Source organism: Panicum virgatum, chromosome 9K, assembly GCF_016808335.1.
Source record: "Panicum virgatum strain AP13 chromosome 9K, P.virgatum_v5, whole genome shotgun sequence".
Taxonomy (NCBI): Eukaryota; Viridiplantae; Streptophyta; class Magnoliopsida; order Poales; family Poaceae; genus Panicum; species Panicum virgatum.
This window is the reverse complement of record NC_053144.1, coordinates 54,536,674-54,561,596: the sequence shown is the minus strand read 5'-3', so window position 1 is coordinate 54,561,596 and position 24,923 is coordinate 54,536,674. Positions and strand designations below refer to the sequence as shown.

Genomic DNA, 24,923 nt, shown 5'->3' with positions numbered 1-24,923 from the left:
ATGAACTATGCGACGCCGCCTCCTCCCTTCGCTTTACCAGCTCAGCCTTACTTTCCTGCAGGACCTTCTAACACTCCCGTGAGTATGCATTGTTTGTAGATATTAATTATTATATATTTGTTATTCTTATTCAATTTATGTGTTTCTATTTGCAGAATCAGTCGTGGAACGCATCGAACGACCCTCCTCCGGACCACAACTCGCCGGCGGCCCCGTGGCAATCTTGGCCACCCCCTCCACCTGACCGTGAGTGATTTGTAATACCCTACTGGACTTGTGATGTGATGGACTTGTAGTACCCTTGTTGACTTGTGATGTGATGTGATGGATTTGTATTCGGACTCTATCTATGTGATGGACTTTCAGACTCGTTTTATGTGATGTGATGGACATTATCTTGTGTTATTTGTATCGATGCTATTGTCGCAATTGATAATTATATATTTGTCGTTATAACTGCCTGTAATGACCCCTGTATTTGTATAGAAAAACAGAAAAAAAAAGAAGCAAAAAAAGAAAAATAGACCACTTTGCTGAGTGCTTAATCCAATACACTCGGCAAAGTGGCCTTCCACAGAACAACACGACAGTACTTTGCCGAGTGCTAAAACCAAGTGCCAGGATCCGGCACTCGGCAAAGCGGCCACGTGGCGCCACCGTGGGCCGGCACTTTGCCGAGTGCCAGACATCGACACTCGGCAAAGTGCCGGCCCAAGGTGGCGCCACGTGGCTGCTTTGCCGAGTGCCAAAGCTCTCGGCAAAGATCCTTTTGCCGTGGGAGGCTTTGCCGTCTCGACAAAAAATTTGTCAAGTGCAAACTGGTCTTTGCCGAGTGTAACCGGCACTCGGCAAAGCCAGTGAATCTGGTAGTGTCACCCTTCCTGTCCGGGATCACGAGATGGAGTGGCGGCGGCGGCGCTGGAAGAGCACCTTGGCGTCGGCGGTGGCCTTGGCGCCGAGCTGGTGCAGGCCGGGCTCGGCGGCGGGGCGCATCCGGAAGAACCTGGTGAGGCTGCGCGCGAAGCCCCGGAGCAGGCGGTTGGCGGGGCCGACGCGCACCAGCTCCCGCTTCATGCTCACGTGGTCCTTCTCCAGGTCCGTCAGCCGCATCCGCATGCGCACCACCTCCAGCTTCAGCTCCCGGTTCTCGCGCCGCACCGACGCGTAGTTGTCGCGCGGCGACATGGCGCCGCTGCCCACGCCGCTGCCGGACCGCATGTTCGTCACGCCGCCGCCCTGCGACGCCGCTGCCGCGCACCCGAAGAAGAGCGCCGCGTCGGGCCCGCCGCCCATGCTGCCGCCGCCGCCGCCGGCCTGGATCGCGCTCCGCAGCCGGAGCTGCTCGAAGTAGAGCACCTGCACGGCCATCTGCACCGGCAGCCGCTCGTTCTGCGCCGCGTGGCTGCACGCGTCCGGCGTCAGCCGCTGGCAGTCGATCGCCTTGCACAGCCGGTAGCGCTCCGCCTCCTTGATGTTCGGGTGCACCTGCGGCCAGCCATGGCAAAGCTAATTACATTATTTAAGCTACCGAGGGAAAATGAAGGAAATCTGATTAATGAATCGGCGTCCTTGCCTTGAGGAAGATGTCGACGGCGCGGTAGAGGCCGTCGGTGACGAGGCGGGCGTGGTCGGGAAGCAGCTCGGCGAGGGAGATGAACTTGGCCGGCAGGATGTTGGAGTCGAGCGCCACCTCCGCGAGGTAGCTGTCGAGCAGCTTGGCGGCCTTCACCAGGAGGCTCTGCTTCGGGGACCGCGGGCTGTCGTAGTCGAACCCGCCGCCGTCCTCCTCGGCGTCGTCGTCGAGGTTCAGGAACACCGAGAAGATGCGCGCCACCACGTCCGTGTCGTACAGCCCGTGCTGCTGCTGGCCGCCCGGCGCGGCGGCCCCAGCGCCGGCGCCGGCGGCGATGAGGATGTCCTCCAGAATGGCCTGGTCCAGCTGCATGCCGATCCGCTTCTCGAGGTCGGCCCTGCAGATGCTGGACGCGGACCCCGCCATCGCCGTTTTGAGGAGCCCCGAGAGGAAGGCCATCGGCACGGGGCTCCTCCTCGACTGCGCCGGGAGCAGGCTCACGATGGCCTCCACGACGGCGCGCTGCTTCCTGATAGCGTCAGCGTCCGCTCCGCACCTGGCGCCGGCGCCGCCGTGCTCGTCCCTCGCCATGAGCCCGTGCAGCGAGTTGTGCGCGTAGTTGATGAGGATCCGCGTCACTGTCTCCTGCTTGAGCCCCTTGGCCTTGACTGCGGAGAGCAGGCGCTGGAACAGGTCGAGCCCGAGGCCGGCCACCGACTTGCCCCACCACTCGCCCGGCGAGTCGAGCTCGGCCGGCGGCTTGACGAGCTGCGCGCACTGGTCCAGCTTGGACAGGCCCGAGGCGAGCTGCTCCCTGCACACGTTGCCGGCGATGGCGGCGATGAGGCGCGACACGAGGTTGGCGTCCTCGGCGGCCGGGAGCAGCGCCTCGCAGCTGCGGAGCACGGCGACGGAGCTGGCGATGCTGGGGAGCACGGCGTCGCGGAGGAAGGCCTCAGCGCGGGCCTCGAGGTTCTTGTCGGAGAAGTCCTCGGTCATCTGCAGGTAGTGCGCGGCGCAGCGGAGCGCGGCGACGTTGGCGACCGTGACGTCGACGGGGACGCCGTAGCAAAACTTGGCGGCGAGCTCGAACGCCTGCGCGCCGCCGGGCGTGCCGTGCAGGCTCAGCCGCGCCAGCTTGGCGTCCTTGGCCTCCGCCACGAGCCGCCGGATCTTGCCGCTCCGGGAGACCAGCGGGAACTGCGCGAACAGCTATGCCGCCGGCGTTAGCTAGGACATCGATCATCTGCTGCTGCTGCTGCCCCTGCGAATCAATTCATTTTTTTTTCTTGGTCAGGAGGCTCTCACTCTCACCTTGTGGAGGGCGAAGCTGGACGTGCCGACCTCGACGGTGAGGTCGCTGGAGACGTCGGTCGGCGGCCTGCAAGAAGTGCAAGATCGAAGAACGAAGGGCTCACGCATCAGGCTCAAATTTAAGTAGATTGCTATATATGCAACAATGTTGCTGCCTCTGATGATCATACTGGCAGTGGATGAGATGTTCAGAGAGTTGAGCTGACAAACAAACTGCTAGGAGGAGATTACGGGATCCGAGGAGGAGCAGAATGAGTTACCACTCATTGGCGTGGCGGCTGATGAGGCTCGGCCGGAACGTCCTCTTCCCGGAGATGCTCTGCTTCAGCTCTGTCACCGTCGCCACGCCCATCTCTCTCTCTTTCTCTCTCCTCTCCCTGCCCCTCTCTCTCTCTCTCTCTAATGAAGTAGTAAGCAAGCAGCCAAGCACTGCAAAGGGATGCACGCCTAAATATGTTTACGTGGGCGTCAGGACAGAGGACAGTGCAGCGAGCGCTTTTCAAGACAGGTTGGGTTCACTTTCAAAATTTCTCTTTCCAAACTTCACTATTCACCTATCACATTAAATTTTTTACCTCATGCATGGAATATTAAATGTAGATAAATAAAAAAACTAATTGCATAGTTTTGATGTACACGACGAGACGAATCTTTTGAGCCTAGTTAGGTCATGGCAGAACAACAATTATTACAAATAAACGAAAAGTGCTACAGTGTACCACAGTGTCCGATATGACCTTTTTACCACTATTTTACAGATCTAAACACAACCCAGTAGCGTGTGTGGTGTGGGAGTGTGTGCAGAAAGCTTGAGGTGAATGAAATCTGATGCCCACGGCCATGGACTGGGCAGGCAGTTCAAAAGCTTCCTGCTAGCAAAAAAAGAAAAGAAAAAAAAAGAAAAAAAAAGAGAAAACTACGGCTAGCCATTGCACATCGGAGATGGAGGTCTGATGATGACGGTGCCGACTGCAAAGCCATTTCAGCAGGGATGAGCGAGCCATGAGTTACACTGTTATTAAGAAATGTGAAAGGGGGGACAGTGAGCATCATTTAGGCTTTTGGCCCCTTGAGATGTTATCATGCTTATAGGCTTTTACATTCTCCTAACGGCCGATTTCTTATGATGCTGAGGCGAGCTGCCGGGAGAAAATTGGGGGAGCTGCAATCATGTGTGTAATACCCAGGTGTTTGAGCACATACTAATTAAGTTAAGATTTTCAAACCAAGTCAACAATGTTGGGCGGCCTTCATGCGCGCTCGACGCGCGGCGAGCATCGGCTCGCTGCCGTGCCGTCCTGCGCCACTCCGCTGCTGCCAATGCCGTCCTCATCTTTATCTCGAGCCACCAACTGCTCTCTCACTCGCACGCGCCCCTCTTCTTCCTCCTCTCGTGCAAGAGCTCGAGGAGAGCAGACTCGCCACCACCCCTCCCGTCGATCTCCTCCCTCCGGCTGCCCTGCTTCGATTTCTTATGCCCAGACGTTCCCCACCACCTCCTCCAACTTTCCCAAACCCCAACCGAACTCCTCCTCGGCCCAATCGACGGGAATCGAAGCTCTAGACCACCATGAACAGTAGCTCCGCCCCTCACCATTGAAGTCCTACCTCCGGTCCTTCTCCATCCAACCTAGGTATAGAAATCGTCTCCCCTCGACTCACTTATGCTCGTGCTCTCCTCGTTCTTACACGTTCCCGTTGTTTCCGCGCTCGTTCCCGAGCCATGCCGCCGCCGGCATGCTGCTGCTCGCCGCAAGCCACGCGCACGCGCCTCTGTGCCGCGCCGCCGAGCGCCTCCACTCTGCCCGGCCCTGCTGAACCCTCCCATGGCCGCCCTGTCGTCGACCACTCACCGGAGCGCCGCCGCACGCCGCCACCACCGCCGCCGAGGTGGTGCTCCCGCCGCCAGCCCTCGCCCGGCCACCCCAGCTCTAACCGAGCACACCTACAGTTAGCCCTCATCCCCTTCATGCTCCCCCACCCCTCCCTTGCAGCCGGCATGGCCTTTCCTTGTCAAAATCGAGCTCCCTGAGTGCCTCCTCTGCTTCAGTTCACGTGAAGGACCTCATGCAGCAATTCAAACAAGTCCAGGGGGCTAACTGCACAAACCAATACTCAGGTGAATAGTGCTGCGAAGGGCTCTTTTGCAATAAATCAGTTGAAACTTTGAAAAATCATAGTAAATCGTAGAAAAATCAGAAAAAATGTAAACTAAATTTTGTTAGATTCCTTATGAGATGTTATTTCCAGTAGTGCAGATTGTTCATATGTTTCCTTGCTTTTTGTTAAGGTTTTAGTGTAATTTCATATGCTCTATCTGAAAATAATTTAATGTAGAACTTTTTGCTGGAAAGTGATAAAATGGCAAAACCAGTTTTTTTAGCCTTGTGTTCATGTCTAGTATCTATGATAATTTTCCTGGATTTGTTTAGTTAAGTTTGCGTGCCTTTTCCGATTTATCTTGTTTTGAATAGCTGAAAACTAATATATTTATGATTAATTATAGAAAAATACTTTTGCTGCAAAACTAATTTTTATGGGTTCCTTGCAATGTCCTATTCATGCTCAATTTTATCCATGATTTATGCTTGCTGTATAAGTTCATTTCCTAATTCTTACTCTACCTTCCTCGTTCGTGTTTGCATAGTGATTGTTTGTCGTCGCGCGGGTTACGTCTGTGCATCAACGCATGTGTTGAGTTCATGTGTCTTTGCATAGTGCTTCATCACATTTCACTTGTAGCATGTCATTTCCATGTCGTCGCATCATGCTAATGCATATGCATCGCTTCATGCATTTTAGTGACCGAACTGTCGGAGGTCGAACCCGTGGAGCCCGCCGAGTCCGTTGAGCCTGAACCCGGAGTCCAGTTCACGGCGGAGCCCGAAGTTAACCGAGGCAAGCAGCTAAGCATGAATCCTTGCTCCTATCTAATCTGATTCAATTAGTTATCTCACCGGGTAATGTTGGGTTATATATAGTATGTATGTATTGCATTCTTATACCTATCTGTGTGCATTATTCTTCCTTGATTTGTTATCCATGTCCTTGTCACTAGTTAGTCAGTTAATCACTTAACTTGACTAGATGCTTAGCCCTGCTTAGAATATTTATATTGCTCGCTAGACAGGAATAGTTTGGAGGATCACATTTACCGGTTACCCTTGATCGCACTAGTTCGGCTTGGTGGTAAAGGTATGGTAGTATCGAGGTTCGAGCGGAATGGTAGGGCCTAGAGAATGAAGTCACATGTTCATAGTCCGCTTGGACCGATTAAGGACCGTCCGTGGATGACGTTGGTTTTGAGCAACTTTTCGTGCTACCACATATCCAATATAATGGTACGAATGAGCCAATTACCTTCTTTGACTTAATCATTGATGTGCAGTCCTAGATACGTGGCTAAGGACTATGAGAGGCTTAGAGGTGTCCCCGGGGTGGACCTATGTGTAGAAAAGTTTAGAGATGTCCTCGGTGGAAACTAAGTCTCTACGTGTAAGCTAGGTGTGAAGATTTCAATGATCGAGCCTTGTTGGGAACGGTTGACGTGAGTACCCCCTTGCCCGACGTGATCGGTTGGGTGAGCCGCATGGTTCTCGTGTCGTGTAGATAAAGTAGTACACCCTTGCAAGGTTTTAATCAATTCGAATTGCCGCGCTCTCGGTTATGAGCAAGCCCTTTATCCCTTGAACTCCTCGTAGAAAGTTCGGTTCGGTTGGAAATGGTTCATGGCACTTCTATGACTCATTATATATTATGCTCTTAATCAACTAAAATTTTTGGGGTTTGGGCAAGAATAATTGATCTTGCTAGGTAATAGTTTAGAGAGCTCTTGCTATGTAATAATTACTTAACCCTAAAGCTTTCAATTGAGTCTTTGCATAATCCTAGCTTATTTAATCGTGTAAGTCTTGCGAGTACCTTTTGTACTCAGGTTGCTTTCTAAACCTAGTTGCAGGTGCGCCGGAAGTGTTGTACGTCCACGTCTACCCCGCTGATCCAAATGCGGGGGAGGAGTAGGTCGTTGTGGCTGTAATGATGTCCTTGAGCAAGGCATCATTATCTTAGTATGTCTTTATCGTAATCGAGCTCCGTGAGAGTATGCAAATTCAATAAACTTTAAATTTCGGTTTAATATGTCTTTCATGAGCCCAAGGCTTGTAAAGGAAGTTTGAACCCACTTATATCGAACTTGTGATGTTAAATGTGTAAAACTGCTCTTGTGGATCATCGGCAATATACGTGCTTGTATAACGGTACGTGTGCTTAATCCTGGGCATGTGGCAAACACGTACCGGGACTACCGGATTTGTGGTCGTTTTAGGTGAATTGTGTTGATTAAACGCCTCTAAGATGTGGATTAACACGTGGCATGTCGAGAGACGGACACGTGTTAACTCTCATCTTAATGGATTAATCAATAATTTTCACTTAAACCGGGTACAAATTGGGCGGTTCTCACAATGTGGTTCACGCTAATGTGTTTGGGTTAAGAGTGGAGACATATAGGGTATAAGAGATAAGCAATCTGCTGGAGATGCTCTGTCGGAAAACAAAACCGAGGAATACACCGTACCAATTATTCATGAGATTATACACAAGTAGAGTTCAACTTGGAAGAATTCTTCAGTGTGAGTGGTAGCACGAGCTCCTTTAGGACACGATTATGAGTGTTGGAGAGATGGCTATATCGTTGGTGGTTGGTGAGGTACTGAGGTTAGGGTTTAGGGGAGCGAGGGGATAGGATGTCAGAGCATTTCCAGCAGATTACCTCTCACTCTCCCCAATATCAAAAATTTATTCTTTTGATAATAGAAGGTGCTCCAGCAGACTATCAATCTCATCACCAATACCAAAATTTTTTTGGCAATCCCCAAAACAAACCTCTCTCTTGCTTAGGGGGTTTCTCCCTCCACTCTATTTTTTGAGTAATTTGCTACAACACTTGCCACCAAAAATATAAAAAGTATTATTGATGATGGAGAGAGAAAATATATAGGGTATGAGAGATAAGCAATCTGTTGAAGATGCTCCCATGGAGGTTAGCGGTGGCACAACACAACTGGGGGTTCACTGTTTAGCCATGGTGACACTAGTGCCCATAGGGGTACGTAGGAGTGGAGGAGGAAAGTTGGAGAAGTGCTTGTGAGCAAGAGAAGATGGAGTGCTCTTTTGCACAATAGTTGTCTAAAAGGTTAAATGTACCATATCACTTTAAGTTCTCAAAAAATCCTTGAAACCCCCCCCCCCTCCCCACTACACTTTTATCTGGTAGGCGCAAAAATGAACGGCAATGTGCGGTATTGTGTTGGTTTCATCTATTGGTCAATTGGAATGGGCAAAAGCTTAATTAATATCAATGACTACAACAATTTATATTAGCTACAATATCTCAGCCACATCAAGTGTTTTTGTGGTTTATTTGTAATGAAGTTTTTTAATAAATATTTCAATAATCCTAGAGATTTTAGAGAACTGTTATGTGCCAAACAGGTCACTTTGAAAGGGATTGTGCTATGCCTGCCAGAGTGCCTATGAAGGTCTAGCGTTATTTTTTATTTTAAGAAGAACTGGTCTACCGTTATTTTGACAGTGGCAACTTTTACTATGCTCGTCAACACTCGTATATGGCCTATGTTCAAGGTTGGAATTTTTCTTAATCTAAGAAAAAAAACACTCGTATGGCCAACAAATTCGCAGTACTGCTGCTAGGACCATATCCTTCTGAATCGCGATGAACCTATGATGCACATGCCGGCCGTAGTTCTGATATTGTTAAATCCTAGTAGTATATTGATCCGCATGCTGTATGCTATCAGATCACTGCTATCTGTATTACCTCCCTGATTTCAAAACCTTTGTGGGGATCCCTATGCAAACGACCACCTTTTGGATAAAATATTGACGAGTTGTGCGTTCTGCCATTTGTTTTCGTCTCTAAAAGCTTTGTCTCAATGAATGGGTGCCTTGTGAGGTGCACTGTCCCTAACACACTTCAATCAAAGGTATATAATTAAACCTTTTGTTTGGTTGAGTAAAGATGTTGATATGTGTAATTAATTACCACTCGACATGAAAAGATTTGTGAAGGTCCTCATTGATGTACCCTTTTTCTGTTACTTGATATGAGTTATATTATCGACATTTTATGACTCATGCATTCTGTATTATTACAAGATAATCAGAAAAATCCCCAAGCGTAAATCTATTTGTGGAAAGAAGTAATTGTTTACTTGGTCAATACTTGGTCTGGTCATGTATTTTTTTAATGTAAAAAAGTTATGCAACTAGATTATTCAGATTTCAAAATGCTCTCTTCTAATATTGCCTTTTTTTTAGCTGAATCATATGAGAAAAAAATATGCCTCGCTTCCTAATGGAAACAATATAATTCAACTTACTAATGAACAAAGAAAACTTGTATGTCCCAAATCGGCTATTTTTCAAGTACCTACCTCATAATGTGCTAGTGCTACTTAGTCCTAAAATGTATCCAAGCTAACATCCTTATTTTGAAGCATGGACATTTATAGGACGTAAGAGTCCAAGGGATCTTAATCTAAAACAAAAGAGTCCAAGGGATGTACAAAAGTGTACAAGAAAGGCAAAAGCATTTCTATATATTACTTACGCACCGCTCGGTGGCCAGCGAGCCTATCCACGACATCAAAAACGATGTGCACCGTACGATTAGCATCTTACGGTAGGCGATGTCGCGCTCCGTCACACCTGTTGTGCCGTCTCGCGTCATACTTTGCTAGAACTTTCTCGGCTTCGCAGCCGTCGCCCGTGACTTCGTAACCTTATATCGTCTCGCCTCCCTCTTCCTGCCTCTTCCCCCCTCAATTTTCCCCAGCAACCGACGCCCTCCTTCCCCATCGACGGAGCTGCGGCGTCTTCCTCTCTCAATTTTCCCCAGCAACCGACGCCCTCCTTCCCCATCGACGGAGCTGCGGCGCTCTCCTTCGTCATCCACCAAATTGCTGACGCTAACCCATGCTCTCCTTCCGACCGACCTACAGCATGGCGCATCCGCATCGCCAAGAACTGGATCCCCATTGACCGAGCTCCACCAAGGCACATCCCCAACCCTAGCAAGCGGATCTACTGGAACCCTACTGCCCGAGCTCCACCAAACCGCATCACCAACCCTAGCAAGCGGATCTACATTGTCCAAATCGCACTGACCGGGCTCCAGCACGGCGCATCTCCAACTCTACCAAGCGGATCTCCATTGTTGAAATCGCAGGTTCAGTTCGACGAAAAAGGTATGTACTCACGAAACAGCCGCGCTAAACTACCCAGATGAATTTGTGTCTCCTTTCCTATGACCGTTTTCTATAAATCTTTCTTAAACTTACTTCGGCTCATTCAGATCTGGATCCGCAAATGCTATTCCAATGACTACCTTCTGCGCCTCTTGCCTCCTCGTGTGCGCCACGCGTTCATAGGTAATTTCCGTTTTCATGGATCCCCTCTGATTTAATCTGAGTACCCCGAGTTCAATTCCTCATTTATTGTTTACGGAAATAAACCGAACTAATGTGACCTGCTACACCATAAAGCACTACCTTCTTACCACTAATGGTCCTATGTGTGCTTCTGATTCACAGATTTTCGATCTCACTACGCATTTGCTCAGAACTGGTTAAAGCTCGGTTGCTTCCCCGTGTTTGCTATCTGCTAATAGGTATGTCTCCTTTATACAAATCCGGTCAGATTTAACGTAAGTAGCCGAGATCTATTTCTCAGTCATTGTTTCCAGAAAGAAACATACCTAGAATAACCTGCTATACCTTAATGCACTGCTCATTTAGCTTACGTAGCTGAGATCTATTCCTCATTTACTGTTTTCACAAAGAAACAGACCTAATCTCACCTGCTATAACTGTATCTATGAACATAATATCTGCTTCCTACGAAATGCATCATGCTGTGTTCGTTTAGATGTTGCTTCTCACATATGTCGAATTTGTTAACAGATCTACATTTAACTAAAGAGTGCACTACTAACCTTGGGACTTGAACGGAACGCCAAAAAAATTGCTAGGTACGTCTCCTTTATAGAAATCCGGGCAGATTTAACTTAAGTAGCTGAGATCTATTCCTCAGTCATTGTTTCCAGAAAGAAACAGACCTAGAATAACCTGCTATACCATAATGCACTGCAGATTTAGCTTAAGTAGCTGAGAACTATTCCTCATTTATTGTTGTCACAAAGAAACAGACCTAAAATCACCTGCTATAACATAATACACTATCTTATAAATACTGATACTTCCAAGTGTGCTCATGTTTTACAGTACAATGATCTCACTCCACATTTGTTCAGAGATACTTACAAGCTGGCAAACCTTGTCTGCTTAAACAACGAGGTTCGTCCTACAAATTTCTATGGCAACAGAAATATTACTCTTGTAGTTGTATCTATGAACATAATATCTGTTCCCTACTAATTGCATTATACTGTTTCTGCTTAGATGTTGCTTCTCATATATGTCGAATTTGTTAACAGATCGACATTTCACTAAGGAGTGCACTACAAACCTTGGGACTTCAACGGAACGCCTAAAACATTGCTGGTAATTATTCAATACCACCACACTTTCTTCTTCGTTCTTTTATTTACTGAATTTTCAATTTGGTCATGCTTGGACAAATTATACTCTAAGACATAGCAAGTTAATACGTAAAGTTATATCAACACTCCTCAAACAAATCCGAACTCCGTACTATTATATTCATACTACCCCCTAACTAACTCACTAAGATCACCAATGTGCTGCTAAGTACTATATATATATACACACCCCGGACTGGCTATGATATCAGGCATATTGTCTCATATTGAGTAACTTAAAAAAAAACCTACTACTGGCTACTATAATAGAGAGACCAGTAAGTGTCTCTAACTCTTATCTCTTTCCTCGCTCTTCCTTGCAGTACAGTGGTTACATAATTAAACTTCTCATTCGTGATATTATATTAACCACCATTCTGTGTAATTACCTTATCTAACTATCTTTTCCCCTGTGCTTTTATTTTATTTGATTTTGTTTACTGTAACTTTTTCCCCCTTTCCTTTTATTTTCCTCTTTTTTGTAAAAAAAAGGCCCCAGGAAGCAACAGTGCCACATTGTACCAAGTACACCATGATCATAAAGGAGACCTCTCCGATAGCCTTGCTTCATGCTGCCGCCATGGAATGCCACTTGGAATATGTGTCCCTCATCACCGAGATAGCAAGTGATGAAACAGTCCTATGCGGTGTCGAACTGGAACTGCCACAGAGAGAACTCATAGGCCCACGCCGTGAATTTTTTTTCTGGGAACCTATCATTACCGAAACCTCCTTAGCATATGCAAAAGCATGCTTAAAAGCAGTATCATTCCTGCAGATCTTTTTCAATTTAAAAATAACAAACTATTATTGCGCTGGCATGCTTATCTACAGGGAACTCAACTTAGAACATCAATCCGAAATCATGACATATAATTTTCCACTACAAGTAAATGATTTGCCTACAACTACCACAAAACCACATCAAAGAGACAACCACAGTTAGCATGCTATTTTCCCGAATAACTTATCCTCAAACTATTGCACACTAAAGACAACCATAAACACATCTGCTCTTTTAAATTTTTGGCTCCCTCTTTAATGTGTACGTTGTGTGTATTTTATTCTTGATTTCCCAATACTATGTAATATGTAATTCAATGAGAGAAGTCTTACATATTCTTTCCTCCTGTATTGTATTCCCCCCCCCCCCTACTTGATACCTCCTTTTTCTACTACTACTTACTTTCCCTCTTCTTTTACATTAATGACAGCTTCTTTGTCCTAAACACATATTTACAAAGACTATGCTACAAACATATATTACTACCATCTAAGTACTTTGTACTGCCAATTATAACATCTTAGATGTTACTAATGAGACATAGCCATTATATGCCAGTCCTAAGAACAAATCTAATTGCTACTTATGTGCTTCCACAACTTACAGTTTATATACTCCATAGAGACTGGGAATTCAAGAAAACATATCCTGAAAAATATTCGAACAATGGCCACATCAAAGAATACATATACTGGAAATCCAAATGATCGTGGATGTTCCTCAAAACGACCACGAACACTAGCAGATATAGGTTCTTATGATCCTATAATATCAATACCGTCTGAGTGCCACGCCAAAAGGATTAAAGTCCTAAAACAGAAACGCGCTGCTACAACAGGTATTAGTTGTGCGCTTTCTTTATCGGACACATGATTACATCCACCATTACTGACCATACTTCCGGTTGACCTATCATTAGATCCTACATCTGAACACAATCTATCTCGCAAATGTGGATATTTCACACAAGAATACATCAATGCACTGAAAGGTATAAGACACTTTTCCACCTAATTTCCTATCCATTTCTTTAACAAAAGCTGATTTCAGCAACTAACCATATTTATTTTCCTAACTACTTCTTCTGACCTTCAATTCTAATTTGATATAACAATGATATTCTCATGTCCTTCATGGAAAAAAAAGCATCCTACCATGAAAGGTCTTACTTGGGATCTCCTGATTACACATGCAAACATTGCCATGCCATATTCTGGTATGAAGAACGGATCAAGTCAGATTCTTCACGTCGGCAGAATATAATTACTTATAACTCTTGCTGTAAAGCCGGGAAAATAAAAATACCCCGACCATGTGATCGGCCTGAACCTTTGGCTTCACTAGCAAGATTTGATGGTGATTCCAGAAGTACGAAATTTATACGTAATATCCGCCAATACAACTGTCTATTCGCTTTCACATCAATGGGAGCAAACATAGACAGATCTGTTAACGATGGCCGCGGTCCACCTGTATTCAAAATACATGGCCAAGTACATCATCGTATTGGATCTTTGTTGCCTTGTGACGGATCTCCACCAAAATTTCTTCAGCTCTATATATATGATACTTCCAATGAAGTGCAGAATAGAATACAAGCTTTGCATCCAACTGATCAGACTAATGAATCTTTTGACCCTTCAATAATTGAGAGTTTCATAAAAATGCTTGATGAACATAATCCATTTGCAAAGCAATTTAGAGCTGCTCGAGATAGATTAAAAGATCATGAAGATGAGGAATTCATTATTAGAATTGTTGGTGCTGCTGAGGGTGATCCAATTCAATATAACTTGCCAAGCACAGATGAACTGGCTATGCTTGTTGTCGGTGATTTCTCTCTTGAAAATTTCAAAAGAGATATAATAATACAGTCCAAATCTGGTAATCTACATCAGATTTCAAGTTTACACCCAGCCTACATGGCACTGCAGTATCCACTTTTATTTCCATTTGGGGAAAGAGGCTTCCAGATTGGAATTTTATATAACATCACTGAATCTGGAAGGCGCAAAAAAAGATGTACCATGACAATGCAAGATTATTATAGATACTATCTCCATTACAGAAAGGGACAGCCAAATCCTTTTTTATGCTATGGACTTCTTTCCAGTCAAGCTAAGGTTGATGCTAGAGCTGCCATAGATGAAAATAGACTTTGGTATATATTACAAAACCAAGATAAATTTAGAATGGAAAATCTCCAGGGCATAGCAGATGCTGTTGGCCGTGGATGCATTGATGGCAGTGAGATGGGTAAGCTAACTGTATTACCAGCCTCACACACTGGTGGCCGTCGCTATATGATACAAAACTATCATGATGGTGTTGCAATCTGCCGAGTTTATGGTCCCCCTGACTTCTTTATTACTTTTACATGCAACGTAAATTGGAATGAAATAAGCTTGGGGATTCTAGACTCAGGTCAAAAACCATCAGACAGAGCTGACATAGTTGTTCGAGTATATAATATGAAACTAGAAGAAATGCTTGATGATATTCGCAGTGGCAGAATATTTGGCCCTGTAACAGCAGGTACGCCTAAATATTGCCCACACTTACTAATATTTCTTTACAGTAAGCTACGACCTAACTATACATTATCTATATGTGTCTTCATTCCTGATCCTTACTAACTTATGCAAAAAATAAACTATCACAGCTCTACATACAATTGAATTTCAGAAACGTGGATTGCCTCATGCACATCTTATATTCTGGTTAATGGAGGACACCACTAATCCAACACCATCTTTGATCAACCGATTTATAAGTGCTGAGATTCCTGATCCAAATGAAGATCCCCTGGGATATGCTCTTGTAGCAGAACATATGATTCATGGACCTTGTGGACCTCTCAATCCTAATGCTCCATGCATGAAAAATGGTAAATGCTCAAAAGGTTATCCAAAGCCATTTCAAACTGAAACCTCAATTGACCCAAATGGATTTGCCACATACAAAAGACCTGATAATGGTCGCTTTGTCCAGAAAGGTGCACACAAATTATCTAACCAATGGGTTGTACCTTACAATGTGTATTTACTTAAGAAATTTTAAGCACATATTAACGTTGAATGGTGTAACAAAGGAATATTCATTAAATATTTATTCAAGTATGTCACTAAAGGACCAGATTGTAGCAAAGCTTATTTTCAGCGCCTCCGAAATGGAGAAGACGTACCTGAAGATGAAAACACCAAGACAAGAAATGAGGTCAAAGAATATCTTGATTGCCGTTACATATGCGAACAAGATGCATGTTGGCGAATATATGGTTTCGATATTCATCGCCACTATCCTGCAGTCGAAAGATTACCAGTACATTTACCAGATGAGAACAATATTCTTTATCACATAAACGCTAATATGGCTCAAATTGTCTCAAATGACTTCTTGAAAAGAACTATGCTTACTGAATGGTTTGCAGCCAACAGAGCATATGAATCAGCAAGAATTTTAACATATCTTGAATTCCCTTCACAATGGCGTTGGGATTTACAAACAAGAAGTTGGGAGCCTAGACAATCATCCAAAGGCAAAATAGGCTGACTGTATTATGTACATCCCTCCGTTGGTGAAAGATATTATCTTAGAATTCTACTTATGACTGTCAAAGGAGCACAAAGCTATGAAGATGTCAGAACATACAATGGAATAATTTATCCTACTTTTAGAGCAGCTTGCAATGCTAGAGGCCTACTTGGTAATGACCAGGAATGGTATCATGCTTTTGATGAAGCTGCAGCATGGGCCACATCAGGTCAACTTAGACAACTTTTTGTCACAATGCTTCTTTACTGCGAAGTTGCAGATGAATTTGCCTTCTTCGAGAAAGTTTGGAGGTTAATGGCAGATGATATTCAATACCAACTTAGAGAAAACATCAACAACAAGTCATACACAATACCAGATTCCACACTAAGAGATTTCCTTCTTGATGATTTAACAACACTTTTCGCCCGTAGCGGCGGAAACATACGAGACCACAACATCCCTACAAGAAATAATCCATCTTCTTCTTTTCGGGGCAATCGTCTAATCCAAGAAGAGTTAAATTATGATGCTGCTGATTTACTAATAAAATCTGAAGAAATGATGTCAAGTTTAAATGACGAACAGTCGTACGCTTTCAAAACAATTACATCTGCTGTTAATGAAAGCAGGCCTGCCTTCTACTTTGTATCTGGATATGGTGGGACTGGAAAAACTTATCTATGGAACACTATTGTTACTTATCTACGAGGTAATCAGAAAATAGTACTAACTGTTGCATCTTCTGGTGTCGCATCATTGCTTCTTCCTGGTGGCCGTACAGCCCACTCCAGATTCAAAATACCATGTGATTTAGATGACGACACTATCTGTGATATCAAACGAGGAACTATGCTAGCAGAGCTTATTCAACAAACATCACTCATAATATGGGATGAAGTCCTTATGACACATAGAAGAGCTTTGGAAACACTTGATAGAACACTACGAGACCTATTATCTGCCACCAATCCTGAATTGCGTCAAATTCCATTCGGTGGTAAAGTTGTTGTCCTAGGTGGTGACCCACGACAAATACTTCCAGTTATAGAAAATGGAACGAAAAACCAAATTATAGATGCTGCTATCATTAACTCTCCATTATGGTCTTCAATCACTATTCTTATATTACACAAAAATATGAGGCTACAAGCAACAAATTCAGATGTTGCATCACAAAAAGAGTTATCTGATTTCAGCGAATGGGTACTATCTATTGGAGAAGGAAATGTGCCATCACAACTTCCAATTGATACTCTAGATGAGATGCTAGTGCCAATACCAGATGACTTTCTTATAAAAGATTACACTGAACCCATTCCTGCTATAGTTGATTCTGTGTATGCTGACTTGGCAAACCAATATAAAAATGTTGATTATTTAAAAACCAGAGCAATACTATGCCCGAAAAATGACACAGTTGATGAAATTAACACATATATAGTTTCCCTTCTTCCTGGGGAGATCAGGCAATATTTAAGTTGTGATAAAGTTGTCAAAACACCGGGCAGCCATGAATCATATGATATCTTATATCCAATTGAGCTCCTTAACTCATTAAATGGTTCTAACTTTCCAACTCATGAACTCAATCTAAAGGTGGGCGTTCCAATCATGCTTCTGCGCAATCTAAATCAATCGATTGGCTTATGCAATGGGACAAGACTAATAGTAACATCTTTGGGTGATATGGTTATACAAGCTACAATTATGAGCGGCTCATTCGCTGGCCATAGTGTTCTCATCCCAAGGATACGACTAACATTAAAAAATCATAAACTACCATTTGTTCTTGAACGAAGGCAATTCCCAATAAGAGTATGTTATGCGATGACCATTAATAAAAGTCAAGGTCAGACATTAGCCACAGTTGGAATATATTTGAAAACACCAGTCTTCACTCATGGACAGCTCTACGTAGCAATCTCCAGAGTTACATCTAAGAAAGGATTGAAAATTCTTATTGAAGATGATAATGGAAATTATTGTGACACAACCAAAAATATTGTCTACCGTGAAGTATTAGCGGCAATGAATTGCCAAACAAACTACTCAGCAATATGAATCCAAATTTATATATGTACTGAACTCCTTCTGACAGATTATTAACTAGGTAATTACACACACATCCATACTTATAAACCTATTGCAGTTCATTTTCATTTCAAACTGTGTATGTACATGAGACAGAAAACCCATATATACATGATACATTATCTAATCTATTCTCACAGTTACAGTTTTCTCTCTCTTTTATAGATCAAGATGGTTTTTAGTCCACTTTCAAGCTTACAACCCAGAGACTGGCACAAGACAATCCATGTACGCATTTGCAGAAAATGGGAATTCCATGGAAGCAATGAAAATGGTCCACTACAACACATTGATATGGTTCTTGTCGACAACCAGGTAAACCAAACTCTCATCATGTTAGATACATGCTTTGTTACCCTTTCAGAGTTATAGCAAATATATACCTGCCTTGCTAATGTGGATTATTTATGCCAACAATGTTGAACTACAAAATCTCAAGTGTTCCTGTCTTGTGTTATCTACCTATTTAAATTGTTGGCAGCAACACTTTGCATGCATTCCATCATGTATCAGTGTATTGCAGACCTGGCTTAGAATCTTGTAGTGTCAACAAGAACAAGAGCCTCCCCACAGCCTATTCGACTGGGTACAAGTGGCTAGAGTAGCAGCTCCACCCCAGCCAAAACCACCCTGCCTATCCCACGCTGCTCATCCATCAGTCAGCTCCAGCATCAACTTAAACCCAGCTATTTATGATGAGCCGAACAGGCTATCAATCCTCACCCATATATCATTCAGTTAGATACCCCCGTAACCAAAACCCTGGCTACATACAATTGACTGTTAATATAATCGATGAATATAAGATAAATGCATGTAAACAGCTGCGCCATTACACATTCCTTCATTCCAGATCACCTTCTAGTGCCTCCATTCATCTGAACTAGCTGATACCATGCTAAATTATCCTCCATATACCATTATGGTAATTAATCTATTTTTTTTCCCAAAATGGAGTCATCATACATCTTCCTGGATGTGCAAATGCACTCCATTTAAGGGGAAAAAAATATCACAGGCCATTTCCAATTATACTACGTAACAAAAAAAAATAGTTTGTCTATTGCCTATTAAACAAATTCCTCCAGAATCCAAAACTAGAGCTTTACTTTTCTGTTATAAGAAAAATTATTGAACTGTTCTTTGTTCCAAATTTCACAAACCTGTAGGCAATTCTTCCTATTTGCAATAATTGAGCAACATAATTTGCTTTAACCAAACCTTAAAAGAAATATGGCCTTTCAGATCCATTTATTTGTGACAAATAGACACATTGTAATGCCAGAGTTGTCCTATGACGATGGCCCTCTAAGATTCTGTTTGATATTATGGTGAGACTTCCAAAACTATCTCTTTCTAGAGAAGATATTTGAAAATATATATGTTTTCATGGATAGCTCATCATTACGAAGATGGAATAAGCAGAATAATAATAATCTTGAATTTCATACAACGCGTAGAACTAACAGCAACATTTTTTTAATTTTTTGTTGTTGTTATGCTCACTTACAGGGAAATACTATGTACGCTGAGATACCTGCAAAAGAAGCAGACAAGCTAGGACCTATGATTCAAGTGGACAGAACCTATGTTATAGCTCGCTTCAAAGTTTGCAATGCAAAAAAAATTTTCAAATCTGTCCCAGGTCCCTATATGCTAGAATTCACCTGCCATACCAAAATTAGTGCTGCAACCGAGCAAATAACTGGGCCTAAGTATATCTACAACCTAACTCCTTTTGAAAAACTCCCAGAATTCATCAATGACACCAAAAAATTCCATGGTTAGTGTCTGCACTAAATTATCTGCTCTACTTTACAAGATACATTTACATGCTAACTCTAATTTTGACTGATTCTCTATTGGCAGATATCCTTGGCATTATAACAGAAATCAATGAACCAGAGTGGATCCCCTTCTCCAATCAGCCTAATCCTTCCCTACGACGTGACATCAAGTTGACAGATGGATGGTAAGCAACTCATCGAACAAAAAATATGGCATTGTTAATTTCGTACACATTCCACATTAAAGAAAACAAACAAAATTATTGTCATCAGTGGCCAAGAGATAAAAATGGCAATTTGGGGTTCGAAAGCAACACAATTTAAAGTCCCTGAAGATCCAAATACGGAAGACAGACCAGCTATAGTGCTATTCACAGGATGTCTAGTTAAATACTATCAAGGTATCCCATTCTCCAATGCTACAATTTTTACTAAACATATTTGTCAACAAAGTATTTGTATTACTAAATAACATTGTCGAAAATATTATCCCTGTAGAAAATTTTTATGTTAGTGGATACTCTGCGTGCCATTGGTATATCAATCCTGACATACCAGAAGCAGGAAGCCTACTAAACAGGTATAGAAAAAAAATATATTACTTTCCCTGCACATATATATATCAACTTATCACATTGTTCCATATTTACTTACTACAAACTCTATCTATACACTATACTGCTGTAGAACACATGGTCAATCTTACAAGATTAAAAGATCCGGCATTCCAATTGCTCAACAAAGCCAGCCAGAACCTCCACCTGTACCTGATTTCCTCACGCTACAGGAAATGGAAGCTATAGATCCATACGAATTTCCGGTAATATACATACTAATATACAATTCCAGCAGCAAATATTTACCTCCGAACTGCATTATTTAAACTGAAAGTTAAATCTAATATCAACCAATTGCTTATGCAGGCAACTGGATGCCGATGCACTGTTACAATTGTCCGTTTAGTTGAAACACAAAATTGGTGGTATCCAGCTTGCAACTTATGCAAGAAGTCATGCCTACCAGAAGGTTCATCTTACAGATGTCCAAAATGCAACATATTGGACATGTACACATACAAGTAAGTTTACACATGGCATTGCATACTTTTTCACTCCAATTACAATTAATATTTCCTCTCCCTCTCGAACAGCAACATGTTAATACTTATTTTTAAAGCTACTATATAGACACATACATATTTACTGGTACCACACTAAAATACAATTGCAATTAGATACAAGCTGCCATTTTTTGCTTCCGATGGAACTGAAGAATCAGAGATGATTGCCTTTGCTGCTGTTGCTCAATCCATAGTTGGCAAACCAGTTGAAACTGTGATGAGATCAATAAGAAATAGAGACAACATTCCTCCTGATATTGCTGCCATTATATCCTCAAAATTCACCTTCTCTGTCGCAATGGCATAATCTAGCTTCAGTAAACCAAAGAAATCCTACCAAATCAACAGCATATTGCACAACTATGGGAAACAACGTGCTCTACCATTCCACGGTCCAAATCAAGCTCAACTGTCAGATGAACATAACCAGTTATCTGCCCAGCCTAGTGCAAGTACTTCTCCATCATACATTCCTCCTGGTAGTTCTCAAAATCCTCTCCATGAAACTCCAACCAAAATACTACCGCTAGACCAGATCCTCCTGCAAACTCCACCAAAAAACATAGAGATCCCTAAAAACGGCAAAGGAGATGACAATATCGTGTAAGTTCAGAACTTTCTCCATGTATTCATACTTTATATATAAATTACATAAATTTTCTGTTATTGTCAAGTTGCATTAATCTGAACATACAACTTTAACCAGTGATCCTACACCATCAACCGAAGCAAAGTCAGCAAAGAAAAGACTGCACATTTCAGAAAGAGATGAAGAAAAGGTATGCATTTACATAATTTCATTAGAAGAGCATTAAATTTTAGTTGTTGTACCACCTAAATTTGGCAACAACAAGAAATATCTGATCCCTATATTAATAATTTACTAGAATGGAGAAGAACCATATTCTCAAACAACTCCTGACCAAGAGATAGCCCAACAAACAAATTTTAACAGGCAAAGGTACTTTACAATTTACAACTACATTAATTCTTGCTTATATATTTTGAAATCATTTTTATTCTTTGGATTAAATTTAATGTATGCATTTACCATTCAAGGACAGCCACTAACAATTGTTAGTATTAAACTACAGTGTCTGTATACTTAACAAATGTATATACACAACCAGCACTTATAAATATTAAGACAAAAAATAATGCCTTCTACTGACTATGCAAGAACAAACTCATATTGGTCTCAACCATACTAACTGGATCATATCTGCAAAATCTTTGACTTGCTAGATTCTACTTAATGCATGATCTATATTACCACCATTAACATAGCCTATGATATGAAAATAATATGATTCAGACTTAGTTTTTTTCAGATCTATGACATATTAATATTGATAGCTTGTAAATAACTTCACGTTTACATACTACTGAGAGATCCTATGATTTTAAGTTATTAAGAACTCCTATATCATTGTTCTCAAAGAACCTAACTACATCTACAGATAATAAGATTCAAGGATCCATTTATGGTGACCACAGCTTTCGTTGCCCTGGTTTCCATAGCTTATGTTTTATCATGTTACATAGTTGGTCAATTCGATACATAGACTACAACTGCCGGCGCAGCATTACCGCGCCATCTGAGTTGGGCCAGTATTCAATTTTCCCTTCATATCATAAAATTTAACGTTTGTTAGTTCATTTTTTGAACTAAGCAACGTCAAGTAAATTGATATGGAGGTAGTAATTGTTAGGCCAGTTTTTCCTTGAGGACATAATTGTCAGCGGGTCATTCATGAACACTGGCAACAAGTTTACAGGAAATAGAATTAATCGAGACAAAATGAAATATGGAACTTGATGATTAGGTGCTTATACTTGATATTGCATTAAAACATTATTTCAAAATTCTTCTATAATATAAAAAAGTTGATGCAATGATAAAATGTTTTAGTATTTCAAAGTTTAGTAAAGGTACGTGTATTGAAGGAAACCCCCTACAATTGAAGCAGCCGCCAAGTGTCTGAAGCAAGCAAACAAACCCCAGCAGCAGTCATTTAGTATTAATTCATGTTTTTGCACCAGTCTACTATCATCTTGTGAATAAAATACATATTTGGTTCCCACTAATACATCAATACTAAACATCAACCGATCCTGACCCCTCCTTCTCTAGCAGGAAATCTGTTACGCAATACTTAGATAAACCAATGATCCAGAAGTAATACAGACCTAAGCAGCATAAAAATAGAGAACCATTGCACAAAGCAGATTTCAGTACAATTGTAACAAGGAGACAAATAGTGGCTCCTCTCAACATTCAGAATTTTGAATTTCATACTACTGACACATTCTACTCCAAAATCACCAGCAACGTGCAGCGAACAGCGGCACCGCCTGCAGAAAAGATCAGTTCCTCCAGAAGCTTAAAGAGCCCTAAAAAATGACAAGATCAGCATTTAGTCAGGTACATTACTTTACACTAGCAAACTACAGAATAACATATACAGGATTTCCTTCTTAACTTCTTCACTGATACCATAAATGCTTTATTCCAGCTTTCCCCGTCTTACCACTAGACAGTACCTAGCAACCAACAGTCGACAAAGCTGTGGCAGCGCCAGGACTTTGATCTTGCCAATCAAGATTAGAAAATAGAGTACTTATATATAAACTAATGACTAATGTTTGTCAAACCATCAGTATGGTAGTTGTATATCATATACCTAACTATTCGCAGAACTGCACCTTGCACACACTGGCTGTAATGAGACAATATTTTTATGTGTACATACTACATGCATCTACTATTTAACTTAGAAACGCACATTACCATTACGCAATTAAAATTAAGTTATTGACACAACGATAGCGCGCCAAGGGCGCGCGCAAAGTACTCGTGTATACTAAACTAGACAAGATTCAATCAACCGAATGGTCCATGCGGAAGATAAATTATCGATGTTTAAAATGTTAAAGAAGGCCACACAATGGTGATCCAATTTCCATCACTGGTCAGACAGAGAATCTAGACTCCACTTTGGGAGAGATAGAGATGGCCTATCACCAAATTAAAAAAAAATCAAGGAAAAGAATCATAATAGTATGCTGGTGGGTGATTATTGATCTTAGCTAGTTTTCTTTTGCGACGAGCGAGAGATTATTGGTTTTATGGTTTGTAAAATAAGGTTGATATCTTAGTTGTTGCATGCAATGACTAGCTGGATTCCCGTGGACCAGCAGCATCGGCAATAGCATTCGCGAGAAAAGTGAAGAGCTCGCTCCATGATGGGGAGTACTAAACCATGGATTTTATTAAGGGCAAGGAGGGATCAAAAGGAAGGCTTAAGGCAAAAGAGAAGCAAAGGCAGGCTTAGTTAATAACATAAGCACATTAATAAGAGAGATTAGGTATTATTTGGAGCCAAATTGCCTGGAAAGCTTAGCATGCCAGCACGCTCTGTATTGGCCCTGCAGCCACACAGTCCCTCACCTACCAGTTAGTAATTTATTAACTGCCTAATACTAATAGTGTGTGCCTAGCTATTGGTGATTCTATTTCACAGTGTGTGACTGGAAAGTGCCTGCCGGAGTCAGACAGGAAATCATTGGGAGATGGCAAAGTGCGGAAGCATCTTGATGTTTTTTTGACAAAGGACATGGGCAACGGATATGCTTGCTTTAATCCCCCTATTCGCTCGTGTCCATTTAGTATGTCCTAGCTAATCCTATTCACTGATGCACATACTCCCTCCATATAGGAAATAGATGACATTTAGCACAGCGACACGGTCTTCGAAACATAACTTTGACTGCTTATTTTTATAAAAATATTTGTTGAAAAGTGATATATGTATATTATTGTGAAAGTGTTTTTTAAAACAAATCTATTCATATAATTTTTAGTTTTTCAAACTCAATAACTTAAAAGTTATTCATGATTTATATTCCCAATGTTTGACTCAAACCTTGTCCAAAACGTCATCTATTTCCTATATGGAGGGAGTATATAGAACTAGAACTACTTGCTTATTAGTTACCAAACTGGCTAAGCAATGCATAATGCATGATATAGATGCTAGCTTTAGGTGATCAGTAAGTACATTAACCAGAGGTGACCTTTGTCACAGTAGCCAGCT

General features: G+C 42.3%; 2 protein-coding genes and 2 long non-coding RNA genes across 5 annotated transcripts; 2 read left to right on the top strand and 2 right to left on the bottom strand.

Moving 5' to 3' along the window:
* Window positions 1–729: 729 nt before the first annotated feature.
* LOC120652378 (BTB/POZ domain-containing protein At1g03010-like) lies at window positions 730–3,271 on the bottom strand. 2 transcript variants are annotated; one of them, XM_039930175.1, is made up of 4 exons: window positions 3,148–3,271; window positions 2,888–2,954; window positions 1,574–2,785; window positions 730–1,485 (listed from the first exon to the last, which is right to left on the bottom strand). In XM_039930175.1, the coding sequence occupies exons 1-4, from the start codon at window positions 3,237–3,239 to the stop codon at window positions 892–894; spliced, it is 1,965 nt and encodes a 654-aa protein (XP_039786109.1). In that variant the 5' UTR covers window positions 3,240–3,271; the 3' UTR covers window positions 730–891. The 2 variants fall into 2 exon arrangements, with proteins under 2 accessions (XP_039786109.1, XP_039786110.1); XM_039930176.1 differs by having other exon boundaries at window positions 1,574–2,773.
* Window positions 3,272–9,761: 6,490 nt separating this feature from the next.
* LOC120652374 (replication protein A 70 kDa DNA-binding subunit-like) lies at window positions 9,762–21,559 on the top strand. Its single transcript, XM_039930174.1, has 15 exons — window positions 9,762–10,155; window positions 10,263–10,338; window positions 10,501–10,577; window positions 10,870–10,937; window positions 11,191–11,262; window positions 11,403–11,469; window positions 18,085–18,234; window positions 19,432–19,702; window positions 19,789–19,891; window positions 19,980–20,107; window positions 20,205–20,286; window positions 20,394–20,526; window positions 20,630–20,784; window positions 20,941–21,429; window positions 21,533–21,559. The coding sequence occupies exons 7-14, from the start codon at window positions 18,091–18,093 to the stop codon at window positions 21,131–21,133; spliced, it is 1,209 nt and encodes a 402-aa protein (XP_039786108.1). The 5' UTR covers window positions 9,762–10,155; window positions 10,263–10,338; window positions 10,501–10,577; window positions 10,870–10,937; window positions 11,191–11,262; window positions 11,403–11,469; window positions 18,085–18,090; the 3' UTR covers window positions 21,134–21,429; window positions 21,533–21,559.
* On the bottom strand, window positions 20,780–21,349 carry LOC120652375. Its single transcript, XR_005666552.1, has 2 exons — window positions 21,210–21,349; window positions 20,780–21,116 (listed from the first exon to the last, which is right to left on the bottom strand). It is a non-coding gene; the product is annotated as an uncharacterized LOC120652375 (long non-coding RNA).
* Window positions 21,560–22,938: 1,379 nt separating the features above from the next.
* Window positions 22,939–23,434, top strand: LOC120652377. Its single transcript, XR_005666553.1, has 2 exons — window positions 22,939–23,251; window positions 23,343–23,434. It is a non-coding gene; the product is annotated as an uncharacterized LOC120652377 (long non-coding RNA).
* The last annotated feature ends 1,489 nt before the right edge of the window (window positions 23,435–24,923 follow it).

Excerpts from the sequence above, each read along its gene's own strand:
- LOC120652378 (XM_039930175.1), bottom strand. The coding sequence starts at position 3,239 with ATGGGCGTGGCGACGGTGACAGAGCTGAAGCAGAGCATCTCCGGGAAG. Across the intron at positions 2,955-3,147 it reads AGCCGCCACGCCAATGAGTG|GCCGCCGACCGACGTCTCCA; the intron begins GTAACTCATTCT and ends CACTTCTTGCAG. Across the intron at positions 1,486-1,573 it reads CCGTCGACATCTTCCTCAAG|GTGCACCCGAACATCAAGGA; the intron begins GCAAGGACGCCG and ends GGCTGGCCGCAG.
- LOC120652374 (XM_039930174.1), top strand. The coding sequence starts at position 18,091 with ATGGTTTTTAGTCCACTTTCAAGCTTACAACCCAGAGACTGGCACAAG. Across the intron at positions 19,703-19,788 it reads TGACACCAAAAAATTCCATG|ATATCCTTGGCATTATAACA; the intron begins GTTAGTGTCTGC and ends CTCTATTGGCAG. Across the intron at positions 20,287-20,393 it reads GCAGGAAGCCTACTAAACAG|AACACATGGTCAATCTTACA; the intron begins GTATAGAAAAAA and ends ATACTGCTGTAG.